The sequence below is a fragment of the Arachis hypogaea genome, chromosome 17 (genome assembly GCF_003086295.3).
Source record: "Arachis hypogaea cultivar Tifrunner chromosome 17, arahy.Tifrunner.gnm2.J5K5, whole genome shotgun sequence".
Taxonomy (NCBI): Eukaryota; Viridiplantae; Streptophyta; class Magnoliopsida; order Fabales; family Fabaceae; genus Arachis; species Arachis hypogaea.
The window spans coordinates 4694710-4707553 of record NC_092052.1 but is presented as its reverse complement, the minus strand read 5'-3'; the positions used below and the strand labels follow the sequence as shown (position 1 = coordinate 4707553).

The window sequence follows — 12844 nt, the reverse complement described above, 5'->3', positions numbered from 1 at the left end:
CGAGAAGGAACTGTCCAAAGAGGGCTGCTGCCGAAGAGGCTGCTGCAGCTGCAGAAGCTGCTGCTGCAGAGGCTGCCGCTGCACAACCCACTGCTGCTAATGGTGGTGAAGGTCAGGCCAACTCTGCTGCCCCTGTCCCAGAAGCCCCAACCGAAATCAATCTTGACCAAAGTCAACCACCCTCGGAAGCAACTGATGACTCTCAACAGGTTCACGAGCTTATATGATTTTAAATTTATCATACTCACATCCTTATATAGTTTACTAACTATATTACATTTCTTGGCTGATAGGTTCTACCCTCACCTGTTAGGCCGCCAAAGCTCCCTTTAAAAAGAAAGTTAGCCAAGGGTTGTGAAAAACCAGCTTCAGGAAGTAGCAATCCACCAGTAACCACCCCACCTGCTGCTACCCCACCAGGAAGTAGTCATACATCAAGGAATCCCCCACCTAACCCTATGCAAGGTGCAACACAGGGAACTGCTACAAGGCTTGCAAATTTCATGAAGTTTGTGCCCAATCCTGGATTCAAGGCACCCAGACACAAAAAATGAAGATTAAGATGATTATGTTTAGGGAAAGCAAGCTGTTTTTTTGTATCTATTTTGCTGAAGTTGTTTACAATGCTTAAAACATTGTCCCAGTGTTGGGGATTTTAGGAAAAGCAGGCTGTTTTTTTGTATCTATTTTGCTGATGTTGTTTACAATGTCTAAAAGATTGTCCCAGTGTTGGGGATTTTAGGGAAAGCAGGCTGTTTTTTTGTATCTATTTTGCTGGTGTTTTGGCTCTATAATACCTTTTTTGAATCAAACATTACCAATATGAATATGAATTATGAATTATGATTTTATTCAATTGAGTTTTCTCAGCCTTTTCTTTATATATTATCCTCTGTTACAAATCTAAGACTAGTTCAAGTGCTGTCCATTTCTATTTCATTGAAAAGAAGTCCAGGAATAGAAGTATGCATATAATCAAACACCTTAATTTTCATTTCTTTCAAACAAAAGGATAGGAACAACTACATGAACAAGGAATGCATATAACATGCATGTCATTTATTTTTTGCTAGATACAGTTGACCCTGCTGTCTATCCAGCTTTAATACAAGAACACCAATTACAATCAGCAGCATAAACACAAACATCAAAATTCCCCCCATTTTTAGAACCCTAAATTCAGCTTCTAATTTACCAAATTTCCAAGCCATCTTCATCTTCCATTCTTCATCATCAACTGAATATCTTGTTCTATCATCACATGGCATGGCATCTTCCAAAACTTTATCAACCCACAAAAATAATCCACAACATTTCTTCCCAATGGTCTGCACATAAAAAAAAATTCAATCAGAAAAATTTATATCCTCCAATACAGCATTCAACAACAACAACACTTACATTGTAGTTTGGGCAACCCAGGAATGGTCTCCCTGGATTAGAATCCGTCCCTGACCACCGGAGCACCGGTCTCGACCCGCAGGCACACCATTCTGGCAAACGAGCTTCTCTATTTCTGTTCATTCTCCTCATGATGCTTCCAAATGATCGTGGGTTGTTCGAGCTCCCAGCTGCATTGCTCGTGGTAGCCATAACCGGCGGGTTTCAGAGAGGGAGAAGAGAAGAACACAGCACCAACGAGAAGAGAGCAGAGTGAACAATGTGGCCTTCAAATTTGGAGATTAGGGTTTTAACTAACCCTGAGGGACCAAATTGAGTCGGAAGAGTTTACTCTGCCACATCAGCTAGCCGTTGTGAGTCCCACGTGTCACCAACGCTGCCAGCTAAGCTTTCCGGTTGCGCCACGTGTGCTGAAATGGCCGGAAGGACCACTTTAAGTCCCGGAGTGCAAGTTCAGGGATGACTCTGAGGAACTTTTAAGTTCAGGGACTACTTTGAGGCTCGAGTGCAACTTCAGGGACTACATTGAGGCTTATCTCTTAATCTAATTGATTAGAAGTTATAAATGGATATATTAAGACGGAAAGGCAGATGATGATTTTTGGTGTGGGCCAAGCCATGATATGCTTCTGAAAGATGATAAGATTTTCCACGTTCGTATCCTATCATATTCATATCAACTATCAAGGCTTTGTCTTCAAAACCAACTAGAATATTGGATTTTAATGGTCCTTGATCATAAATAATTTTAGGTTATGTCAAATTACGAGTTAGTACTCAATTTAATAGTTGAATTTATATGTAAATTTTAATTTAGCTTTTAAAATTTTAATTATTTTTATTTAATTTTTAAAGTTTACAAATGTAACTCATATTAATTTATGAGATAATTTTTGGTACAGAAAAATTAATAAAGTGTTAATATAGATCGTTAAATATTATATTAGAACCTAAAAAATAATTTAAAAATAAAGTTGTATTATGTATTTTAAAAGGAAAAATTTTACAGAATTTAGTATGATATTTAATTGTCTATATCAGTATTTTATTAAGTGTTAATGTTAATGTCAAAAATTATTTAAAAAATTAACATCAATCACGTTTGTAAAATTTTAAAATTAAATAAAAGTAATTAAAACAATTGAAACTTTAGAAAAAAATGTTAAATTAGAGAGAAATAGAAGAAGAAAAGTTTAGAAAGAATAAATTTAGTTTCAAATTATATTTTTTAATACAATATAATTATTAAAAAGGTAACAAAATTTTGATCTTAACTATTTATTCAAATTTTTTTAATGGCCAAGATTCTTTTCTCAATGAAGAACTTTTCTCATATCAATTATCGTAATCATATCATAAATTAAAGGTGGAGTTTTTGGTACTTACAAAATTTTTGTCTAACTTATCTAAAATTATAAATAAAATAAAAAGAAATCTACTTCGTTATTTTTAAATCTTATGAATAAATATTAACCACAATAGAAGAGACCTAAATTAAATCAGGAGTATTAAACCAACAAGTAAAAGACAAAAATAGCAACAAATGGACTAACCCTATATATTTTTCTCAATTTGGGTGTGAAGAGTGAAGACTACCTTCATTAAATTTTTCTTTTTTTTTTGTCTCAAATTTTTTTTTTGTTGTCTCAAATTTTAATTTTCATGTAACCCGAATGGATCCAGGAGGTAATCAACTATGAACAAATGACACAACTATTTGGGCCAAAAAATAAAAAGTGATACAACCATTTGGGCCAAAAAAAACAAGTGACACAACTATTGACCAAAAATTGAAGGAAACAGAACTCGGAGTTTGATTATGCCGTAAGGGATAAGAAATAAAGGATTCAATCAACTTGGGTTGGTCGAGTTGTCAGCTCACTCGTCCACTTAAGCAAGTGTAGGGGGTTCGAATTTCGTCTTGTACATGCAGCAACCCATTGGCCAGCGGCAGACCCTTAAATAGAGTTCAGATCCGCGACGGATTAGTCCTTGACCTGTCGGATTGGGGGATACGGTGAGCAACCAAAAAAAAAAAAAGAAAGAAAGGACTCAAAGGAGAGATTGTTTTCATAAACAGATAAACTTGAACTGCAGTGTAATTTTTTTTTTCTTATAAGAACATTGTATTGATATAATATTAGAAGTGCCTTCAAGAGAGAGATAATTACGTTTTGGCAATCATGACTTGCACGTAATTAACTTTGTTAATGAAACGCTGATGATCCTTTCATTTCATTAGACTTGCATGCATATACAGACAAGTTCTTCACGCTTATACTTTATGTAATAAACTACAACTTTTTAGCTTCAATCTTGCTATTATCATGGGATCTGACTCTCGCTTTTATCTAACAAGAAAAATATTAGAGTAAAAGGTGAATAAATCCTTGATATGTTATCATAAAAATAATAAATTTTTCATTAAATTAAGATATAAGGGTAGTAAGATGAAATATATGAAATGTAAGTTCGACCGCCGAAGAAAAAATTTTAATGCAAAGGTAAAAATTGGAGAAATATCGTACGAAAAGTTAAAAATTTTAAGTATCTTGGGTGCATCATACAGGATAATAGAGATATTGAATATGATGTAAATTATAAGATCCAAGTAGGTTAGTCAAAATGGCAGAGTGCGTTTAGTTTTATACGTGACAAAAAAAATGCCTTTAAAACTTAAAGGTAAATTCTATCAAATCGGCTATGCTTTATGGTAGAGTGTTGGGCGGTAAAAAAGAAGCACGAACATAAGTTAAGTGTGACAGAGATGAAGATATTGAGATTGATGAGTAGTCATATGCGATTGGATAGAATAAATAACAAATATATAAGAGAGAGAATTGGAGTAGCACCTATTGTAAAAAAAATGGTAGAATCGCATCTCAGGTGGTTTGGACATGTGAGAAGAAGACCGATAGAGCACCCAATGAAGAGAGTAGATGAGATTGAAGATGGAGAAAGGATAAAAGGCAAAGGAAGACCTAAGAAGACCATCCACGAGGTAGTCAAACGAAATCTACATGTAATTATGTAAACAGTCTCTCTATAGACATGATACATGATAGAGTTTAATAGCGCTATTTGATTCATCTAGTTGACCTCACTTAGGGCCCATTTGGGAAGTTTCAAAAGTTACTTTTTTGAGTTTTTGACTTATGAAAAGTAGTAGTATTAATGTCTGGTGCAATTTTCTAAACAAAATTGCAGCTTTCTAAGAAGTTATTTAGGAGCTTATAGAGAAGTTAAAAAAAATGACTTCTCTCATAATACTATTACTTTTTATCAAATTTTATAAGATAAATACTTTTAGAACTAAAAACTCAAATATAAAATAACTTATTTATAAGCTACTTTTAATATAACCATTTATTGTTTAAATTATTTTTTTTAAAAAAAACTTAATTAAGCTATTTATTCAAATTGTACCTTAGTGGGATAAGGTTTTTTTGTTGTTATTATTTTTTGTTATAAGTGTGTTTCTGATTTTTGTAAACAAGTGATACATAAATTCTTCTAACAATGGTTTAAATTTAGTATGAAGGAGTAGGGCTCGCAATGGGTAGGGTAGGGTTTCGACTCTATCCTAATCCTACCCGCAGGTTAAAATCTTTTTTAAAAGTTAAAACTCTATCATATCCTATCCGTAGGTTGAGAATCTCTCAACTCTAATCCTACCTGCACCCTAAAGTTTTAAACCCTACACTACCCGACCTTATCCACAGAAACAAAAAAAAATTTCAAATAAATATAAAATTCAACAATTTCAAATTTCATACATATTAATAAAATAGAAAATAAAAAATTAAGTTCAAATTAAAATTAAAAATAATAAAATTTTAAATAAATCCAACATAAAATTACAAATAATATGATCATCAATTATTTAGTTATTATTTCAAGTTTTTATAAGAAGAAGATTGTGAGTACAAGATTTACTTTCTTTACTACATACATAACTTTTACATATATATTATATAATATATTAAGGATGCAGATAGAGTAGAGTAGGGTATACCCTAAACCCGTACCCTACCACCATACCCTACCTGCAGCGAGTAAGGTAGACAACCCTATCCAAACGGGTTGAATACCCGCAGATAAGGTACATATTATCAGCCCTACGAAAGAGTTTATATATTTTTCGTTTACAAAGCTTAAAGATCTATTTATATTTAAATTTGATAAGAGATTTACTTGCCTTTCGTAAAAAAAAAAAGTTAAAAATTTATTTATATCTTTTAACAATATTATTTGAACCACCATTTAATTTGGACGTTAAACATTTAACAGGAGATGAAAAAAGTTAAAATGAAGATAACAAATAGAGAGAAAAGATAAGACAATATATACAGTTTTTAATTTTTCTTGTTTTGTTTGTGCTATTATTTTTAGGATTAATTATTCTATTAATTTTTATAATTTTATTAAATTTTTAATTAATTTTTATAATTTAAAAATTATAATGAAGTTCATATATTTGATAAAAAAATTTTAAATATGTTGTTTTACTAATTGTTATTTTTTAAAAAATAATATTTTTAGAATATTCGCTTCTAAAACATTTCATGATTAATCCTATATTAAACACAAAACGAGTATTTCAAGAATATGTTGTATTTTATTTAACAGAAAAAAGTTAACAAAGACACTATTATAATATTTTATTTAATATAAAAACTCGATTACAAGCTTTTAAATAATAAGAAATTAATTTAAAATTTTGTAACAATAACATTGGTGTCTATTAACTTAAAGACGACTCCAACAATTTTTTTTATTCAATAATAATTGAAGTATAATTAAGTAACTGTTCCACATAATTTATAAATAAAAAATGATCTAATTGAAAAGTGTGTAAATTTTCACAATTAATTTATCATATATATATATCCTTATTAAACCCTATGCTAAAGTTGTAAATTGTAATTGCCACCAATCCATGGTGAAAATTGAAAATGCACCTTCTATGACATAAATATTTTATCACTATTAAATTAAAATAATAAAATTCAAATTTTATTTAATATTTATTAATTATAAAATATGTTAAATAAAGTAAAAATAATAAATTTTAATAATTTTTTATTAATATTTTTTTAAAATGAATCTTACTTAAGAAGCACGGACACTTCGTTAAGTTGTCGTGTCCACGTGTCAGACACATTTCGGACACGACACTCACCGACACTCGTCCGACACGCGTGTCTGCTGTGTCTAACCGTGTCTTAATAAAAAATAAAATTTTTTTCTCTAGATATACCTAAATACCATCACGTGTCAGCGTGTCCTGTCTTATTCTTAACATATATTTTTAAAATAAATTTAGATATAGTATATATTATATTTTATTAAAAAAATATTTTAAATACTTGATATAATTAAAATAAGACATTAAACATAATTAAAAATTTTAATTTATATTTTAATATCAATAAAATATCAAAATATCATTACGATTTATCTAAAAAATACTTTATATTTTATATGTATGCGTGTCTCCGTGTCATTTAAGACTTTAAAATTCGCGTGTCAGCGTGTCCCGTGTGAGTGTCTATCCATCATAATAGATCTTAAGATGCTTCATATTTAATAGAGTCAACCTACACAGCAGAAAAAAGCATGATACAAGAACTTGTGGCTGCAACACAAGAAAGATGAGAATTGAGTTGCCACGTGGCACCACTCAGAAGCTACAAGACCTTATCCGACATAATCAAGAATCTAATCCAAACCTGTCTCTCATTGGTGACATTTCAGCACATCAAAATCCAATCTCCATTACCACACACTCCTTCCATAGTTCTAATAGCTCTAGCTAGTAGCAGTTAACAAGTATAGTGTGTGAGCAAAGTAGTAAAGAGAAACAATGGCTTCAACACAATGTTTCTTGCACCAACATGCACTTACTACTCCAACAAGAGCCTCATCACAACGCCAATTAGTGTGCACAAAGCCAAACCAAGTTGTATGCAAAGCTCAGAAGCAGTCACATGATGATGCTTCTGTCTCAGTGTCTCGTAGGTTGGCTCTAACTGTTCTCATTGGTGCTGCTGCTGTTGCATCTAAGGTCTCTCCTGCTGATGCTGCCTATGGAGAAGCTGGTATATATCTATTGCCCATTTTCTGATTTTAACTTTGATAGATGTAAGTATCTGATCATGTATTTTAATGTTGTTACAAGTCTATGATGTTAATTGGTTTCTACATCTGATTGATGAAAGGGAGTAGTTGATAGTGTAAGATACTTTATATTGATAGACTGATAGAGTATTTTGCATCAAAGAATAGTTAATAGTCTATTCAAATTAATCCCAAATGAACTTGAAAGCCTAGTCTCTTGTATGATTATGATCCTTAGTGCCATGTAAATTCTCTGAGTACCCCAAATGAACTTGAAATTGCTTTACTTTGAACTGAAATGACATAGTATGCCTTTGAATATTGTGAATTCTACTCTTTTGTAACATGAAACAGAATTGAGTGATCATTGGATATTGAAAGAATGGTGTTGACAAACAATGATTCTCTTAAAACACCAGTTTAATTTGTCAAGTTTCCATTATCATAACAATGATTTTGATCTCTGACTTTGCTTGCAGCCAATGTGTTTGGAAAGCCGAAGACAAACACTGACTTCCTAGCATACACTGGGGATGGATTCAAATTATCAATTCCTTCAAAGTGGAATCCGAGCAAAGAGGTCGAGTACCCCGGTCAGATTCTTAGATATGAGGACAACTTTGATTCAACCAGCAATTTGGTTGTCACAGTTACTCCTACTGATAAGAAATCCATCACTGATTATGGTTCCCCTGAGGAGTTCCTTTCTCAGGTAAACTTGTTCAAAACTAGTACTATTGATTTCTACTTAAACGAATGATGATTTCGAATTCTAAAAGACGAAGTCTTTTTTGTTCTTTGCAGGTTGATTACTTGCTTGGGAAGCAAGCTTTCTTTGGGGAAACTCAGGCTGAGGTAAGTGATGAACACTTATTTGTTCTTTGAACACATTTAGTCTGCTTTGATTTCATATCCTAAGTGAGTATGAACTTTGATCGAGCAGGGTGGTTTCGACGCGAATGTTGTAGCCACGGCTAACATCTTAGAGAGTGCAACACCAGTGATTGATGGTAAACAATACTATGTTCTATCTGTCTTGACAAGGACTGCCGATGGAGACGAAGGCGGCAAGCACCAGCTGATCAGGGCAACTGTTAAAGACGGAAAATTATACATCTGCAAGGCTCAAGCCGGAGACAAGAGGTGGTTCAAGGGAGCTAGAAAATTCGTTGAGGACTCGGCGAGTTCCTTCAGTGTTGCTTAAGAACTTGGTAGAGAGGGCTATAAATGCTTAATGCTTAATGCTAAATGCTGTATGTAAATCCAACTTATTAAAGTGTTATGTATGTTTTTTTGTTGTTGAACTCTCCCTTTTTTGTCCCCAAGAAGTTCAAGTATATGGAAGCTTAATCTTAATCTTAATTAAGCATTTTAGTTTCAATAAGCTGCTATAATTTTATATGCTTGACAGAGAGCTTAAACCATCTCAATGAGAGTAATACAATAAATTTCTCCTAATCTTAGTTACTAACAAGAGGAGAGGAAGAAAAAAGAGAAATTCTTATTTGATCTGAGAGCAAGAAAATCCTTTTCTGCATTCAAAAACTGTTGATTCAAGTATATAGTTCATAATTAGCATATAGATCTTGATTGAACAAAAAAAAAAAAAATAATTACTAATAGAACCAATGTTAGAACAAAAATAGAAAAAAAGATTTTTCTTAGTTTAATTAGGGAGTAGTGATTTGAAGTTGTTCTATAATGTGTTGGAAATATGACAGTATAAGTTATCAATACAAAACAGTGCAAAATAAATAAATCACATGTTCTTGTGAAAACTTCAAATTTGGATGATGATGATGAATTGATGATGATGATTATTATTATTATTATTAAATCTTTCATAAATTTAACTGATATTACATATATATTTATAAATCTCCTAAATTGTAGAATTACATAACATTCAATATTTCCATAAAAAATATAACACCATTTTTTTCCATCCAAACACCAATACTGGAATAACAAATCAAAATATATCTTAATTAGTGTGTATCCAAGGAAGAACAAGTGTTCTTGGTCAAATATTTACACTAACCAGAAAGTGATTGGTTTAGAAGGTGCTTGAAAGTTAGAGAAGCTAACAAATGCTGAACCTGATGATGTGGCCACAGGGGTTGCCACGTGGCATCAATGAGAGCCTATAGCACCTTATCCAAACTCAGAAATCTAATCCAAAAAACATGGCAATCCCAATCAATCAATGAACCAGTCTCCAAATCCAAAACTAGCCACACTCTCAGTCTCATTGGCACAGAACAAGTTCCTTAGAGTGTGTGTGTGAGAAAGAAAATGGCTTCCACCCAATGTTTTTTGCACCACCATGCACTCACAACTTCAACAAGAGCCTCATCACAACGCCAAGTAGTGTGCACAAAGCCAAACCATGTTGTATGCAAGGCTCAGAAGCAGGATTATGATGATGCCTCAGCCTCAGTGTCTCGTAGGTTGGCTCTAACTGTTCTTATTGGTTCTTCTGCTATTGCTTCTAAGGTCTCACCTGCTGATGCTGCCTATGGAGAAGCTGGTATAGTTTTTTTTTCTTCTTTGATTCATATATGCATGGTATAGTTTACAGTACTATAGTAAAAGCTTTTATGAGATGTTAAATACATATATGCATGGTTGATCAGTGGCTATTTAACATAATGATATCTATCTAGAAAGTTTGTGATGTTATATGGTTAATGCAGAATATATACTTAAAATTCACTAGTGTATGATTTATATATGTGGTGTTAGGCTGATAGCAACTCATAGTCTTTAGATATGACTTGAAACTATACTCATTTGCATGATCATGACTTTTCATTAAGATGAAACAAAATTGAGTGATATTGGAGTGATATCAGTAATATTCTTGAAACCCATTGGTTATTAAGTCTCTAATATCATGCCAAAGATTAAATTATCTCAAAAGTTGAAGTGTTTAGGTGTATACCAATGAGTGAATTCGACGAAATTGATTGCTTGAGCAAGTAGATTTTGGCAGTTTTTGCATCAATTTTGATTGTTTTGCTTGCTTTCTTGCAGCCAATGTGTTTGGAAAGCCAAAGACTAACACAGACTTCCTAGTATACAATGGCGACGGATTCAAAATTTCGATCCCTTCAAAGTGGAACCCGAGCAAAGAGGTCGAGTACCCGGGTCAAATTCTTAGATATGAGGACAACTTTGATTCAACCAGCAATTTGGTTGTCACAGTTACTCCAACTGATAAGAAATCCATCACTGACTATGGTTCCCCTGAGGAGTTCCTTTCTCAGGTAAACTTGTTCAAAAATCAAAACTAGTTCTAGTTAAACGAATGATGATTTCGGATTCTAAAAGACAGTCTTTTTTGTTCTTTGCAGGTGGATTACTTGCTTGGGAAACAAGCTTTCTTTGGGGAGACTCAAGCTGAGGTAAGTGACAATAAACACTTGTATGTTCTTGTAACACATTTAGTCTGCTGCGAATTAATGTTCTTAGAATGCAAATTAAGTGAGTATGGACTTTGATTGAGCAGGGTGGTTTCGACGCGAATGTTGTAGCCACAGCTAACATCTTAGAGAGTTCAACAGCAGTGATTGATGGGAAACAGTACTACTTTCTATCTGTCTTGACAAGGACTGCTGATGGAGACGAAGGCGGCAAGCATCAACTGATCAGAGCAACCGTTAAAGATGGAAAACTATACATCTGTAAGGCTCAAGCCGGAGACAAGAGGTGGTTCAAGGGAGCTAGAAGATTCGTTGAGAACGCCGCGAGTTCCTTCAGTGTTGCTTGATAAACTAGTAAGGAGTTCTTCTACCTGTATGTAAATCAAATGAAGTGGTATGTATGTTCTGTTTTGCTTTGAGTTTTGTCCATTATTTGAGGGAGTTGGTTGGAGTATTTATGTGGAAGCATAAGCATAATTTTCATGGAGTTTGTGAAACTCTTTAAGACATTACCCCAACCTACTTTAATTTGTTGTCTCTGATTGCTGATTAAGCATTTCAAGTTGCATTCAATGAACCTTAACAATTCATTTATAGCTAGGAACTATTATATGCTTGACAAAGGGTTCAAGACTATGATGTAACTGTAACATGCCTTAAATAGTTGAGTTATCTCAAATGAATTAACAACTGTATTATGTTCGTGTCGTGTCACGCATCCGTGTGGCTCATAGAAGCATACAAGAAACTTTTGCAACAAGAGTTGTTACTAAGAAATTTCTTAATAAGTTAACGGTCCCACTACGTTACCAACAACATATCTGCTAACTTCTGCCAACTCTTATTTATAATTGTGTTTTATGGAAGTGTCTTCGTGGATGTGTCTAATAAAAATGTCTTTTTTATGATTGTGTTTAATAAAAGTGTTTTTATAGATATATTTTCTGGATGTGTCTCTTTATATATGTATTTAAAATATAATAATTAATTATTGTTGACAATAAGTTGACAGATAATATGTTGGTACCCTATACTTTTCCATAAGTTAATAACCCAAGGTTAACTATTTCTCACCCAAAAAATAATGATTAGAACATCATAAGTAGTATTCTTAATATGTTTTTCTGTTATATAATTAAGAAGTGTTCTTAAATTATAAAGTAAACTCTCATTTTCAATTACCAAAGATATTAACATAGACAATTCTAAGTTTCTAACCATAAAAAATGTAAATTAACTTGATATCCATCAAAGGTTGGATTAGTATTACAAAATGAGAAAGTCTAGGGGGCCAGCAGATTTTGTGGTTTTTAGTCATCAATTAGCCATCAATGATGTTTTTAATGGTATGAGATTGCATCTAATGGTATAGAATCATCCAATTTCTTTTTGATGGTTAAGTGCTGGCCAGAATTTAACAAAAGTGCTGGCATCCTAGCACTTCTCTTATAAAATTATCAATGAATTATCGATTAATTGTAGGTAGTTTTGTCTAACAAATCCAATCTTTGATAGATATTAAGTTGGTTTATATTTTTTAAGTTTAATTACTTTGTTGTTTCCTATAGTTTTACTAAATTTGTAATTAGATCTGTATACCCTTTTTTCATTTCAATTGAATTCCTATATTATTTTTAATTTTATAATTAGGTCATTTTTATGTCAAAAATATTAAAATTAATAGAATATTTTTCTCAAAAAATATGTGGTTAAAGATCTAGTTAGGTTCTTAATTATAGAAACTTCTAATTTACAGATAAATATTCAATTAACTCTAACAATTTTTATACTAAGAATGACCTAATTACAAAATTAAAAGCAGTATAGAGAACTAATTAAAAAAATATAAAAACCTAATTAAAAATTTGGTAAAACTATATAGACCAACAGAATAATTA

General features: G+C 32.2%; 2 protein-coding genes across 2 annotated transcripts; both read left to right on the top strand.

Moving 5' to 3' along the window:
- Positions 1 to 6992: 6992 nt before the first annotated feature.
- On the top strand, positions 6993 to 8883 carry LOC112764252 (oxygen-evolving enhancer protein 2, chloroplastic). Its single transcript, XM_025809803.2, has 4 exons — positions 6993 to 7502; positions 8001 to 8233; positions 8326 to 8376; positions 8465 to 8883. The coding sequence occupies exons 1-4, from the start codon at positions 7268 to 7270 to the stop codon at positions 8723 to 8725; spliced, it is 780 nt and encodes a 259-aa protein (XP_025665588.1). The 5' UTR covers positions 6993 to 7267; the 3' UTR covers positions 8726 to 8883.
- A 290-nt stretch (positions 8884 to 9173) lies between these two features.
- On the top strand, positions 9174 to 11625 carry LOC112764253 (oxygen-evolving enhancer protein 2, chloroplastic). The gene is made up of 4 exons (XM_025809804.2): positions 9174 to 10051; positions 10558 to 10790; positions 10878 to 10928; positions 11033 to 11625. Exons 1-4 carry the CDS (start codon positions 9817 to 9819, stop codon positions 11291 to 11293), a joined length of 780 nt encoding a protein of 259 aa, XP_025665589.1. The 5' UTR covers positions 9174 to 9816; the 3' UTR covers positions 11294 to 11625.
- Positions 11626 to 12844: the final 1219 nt, after the last annotated feature.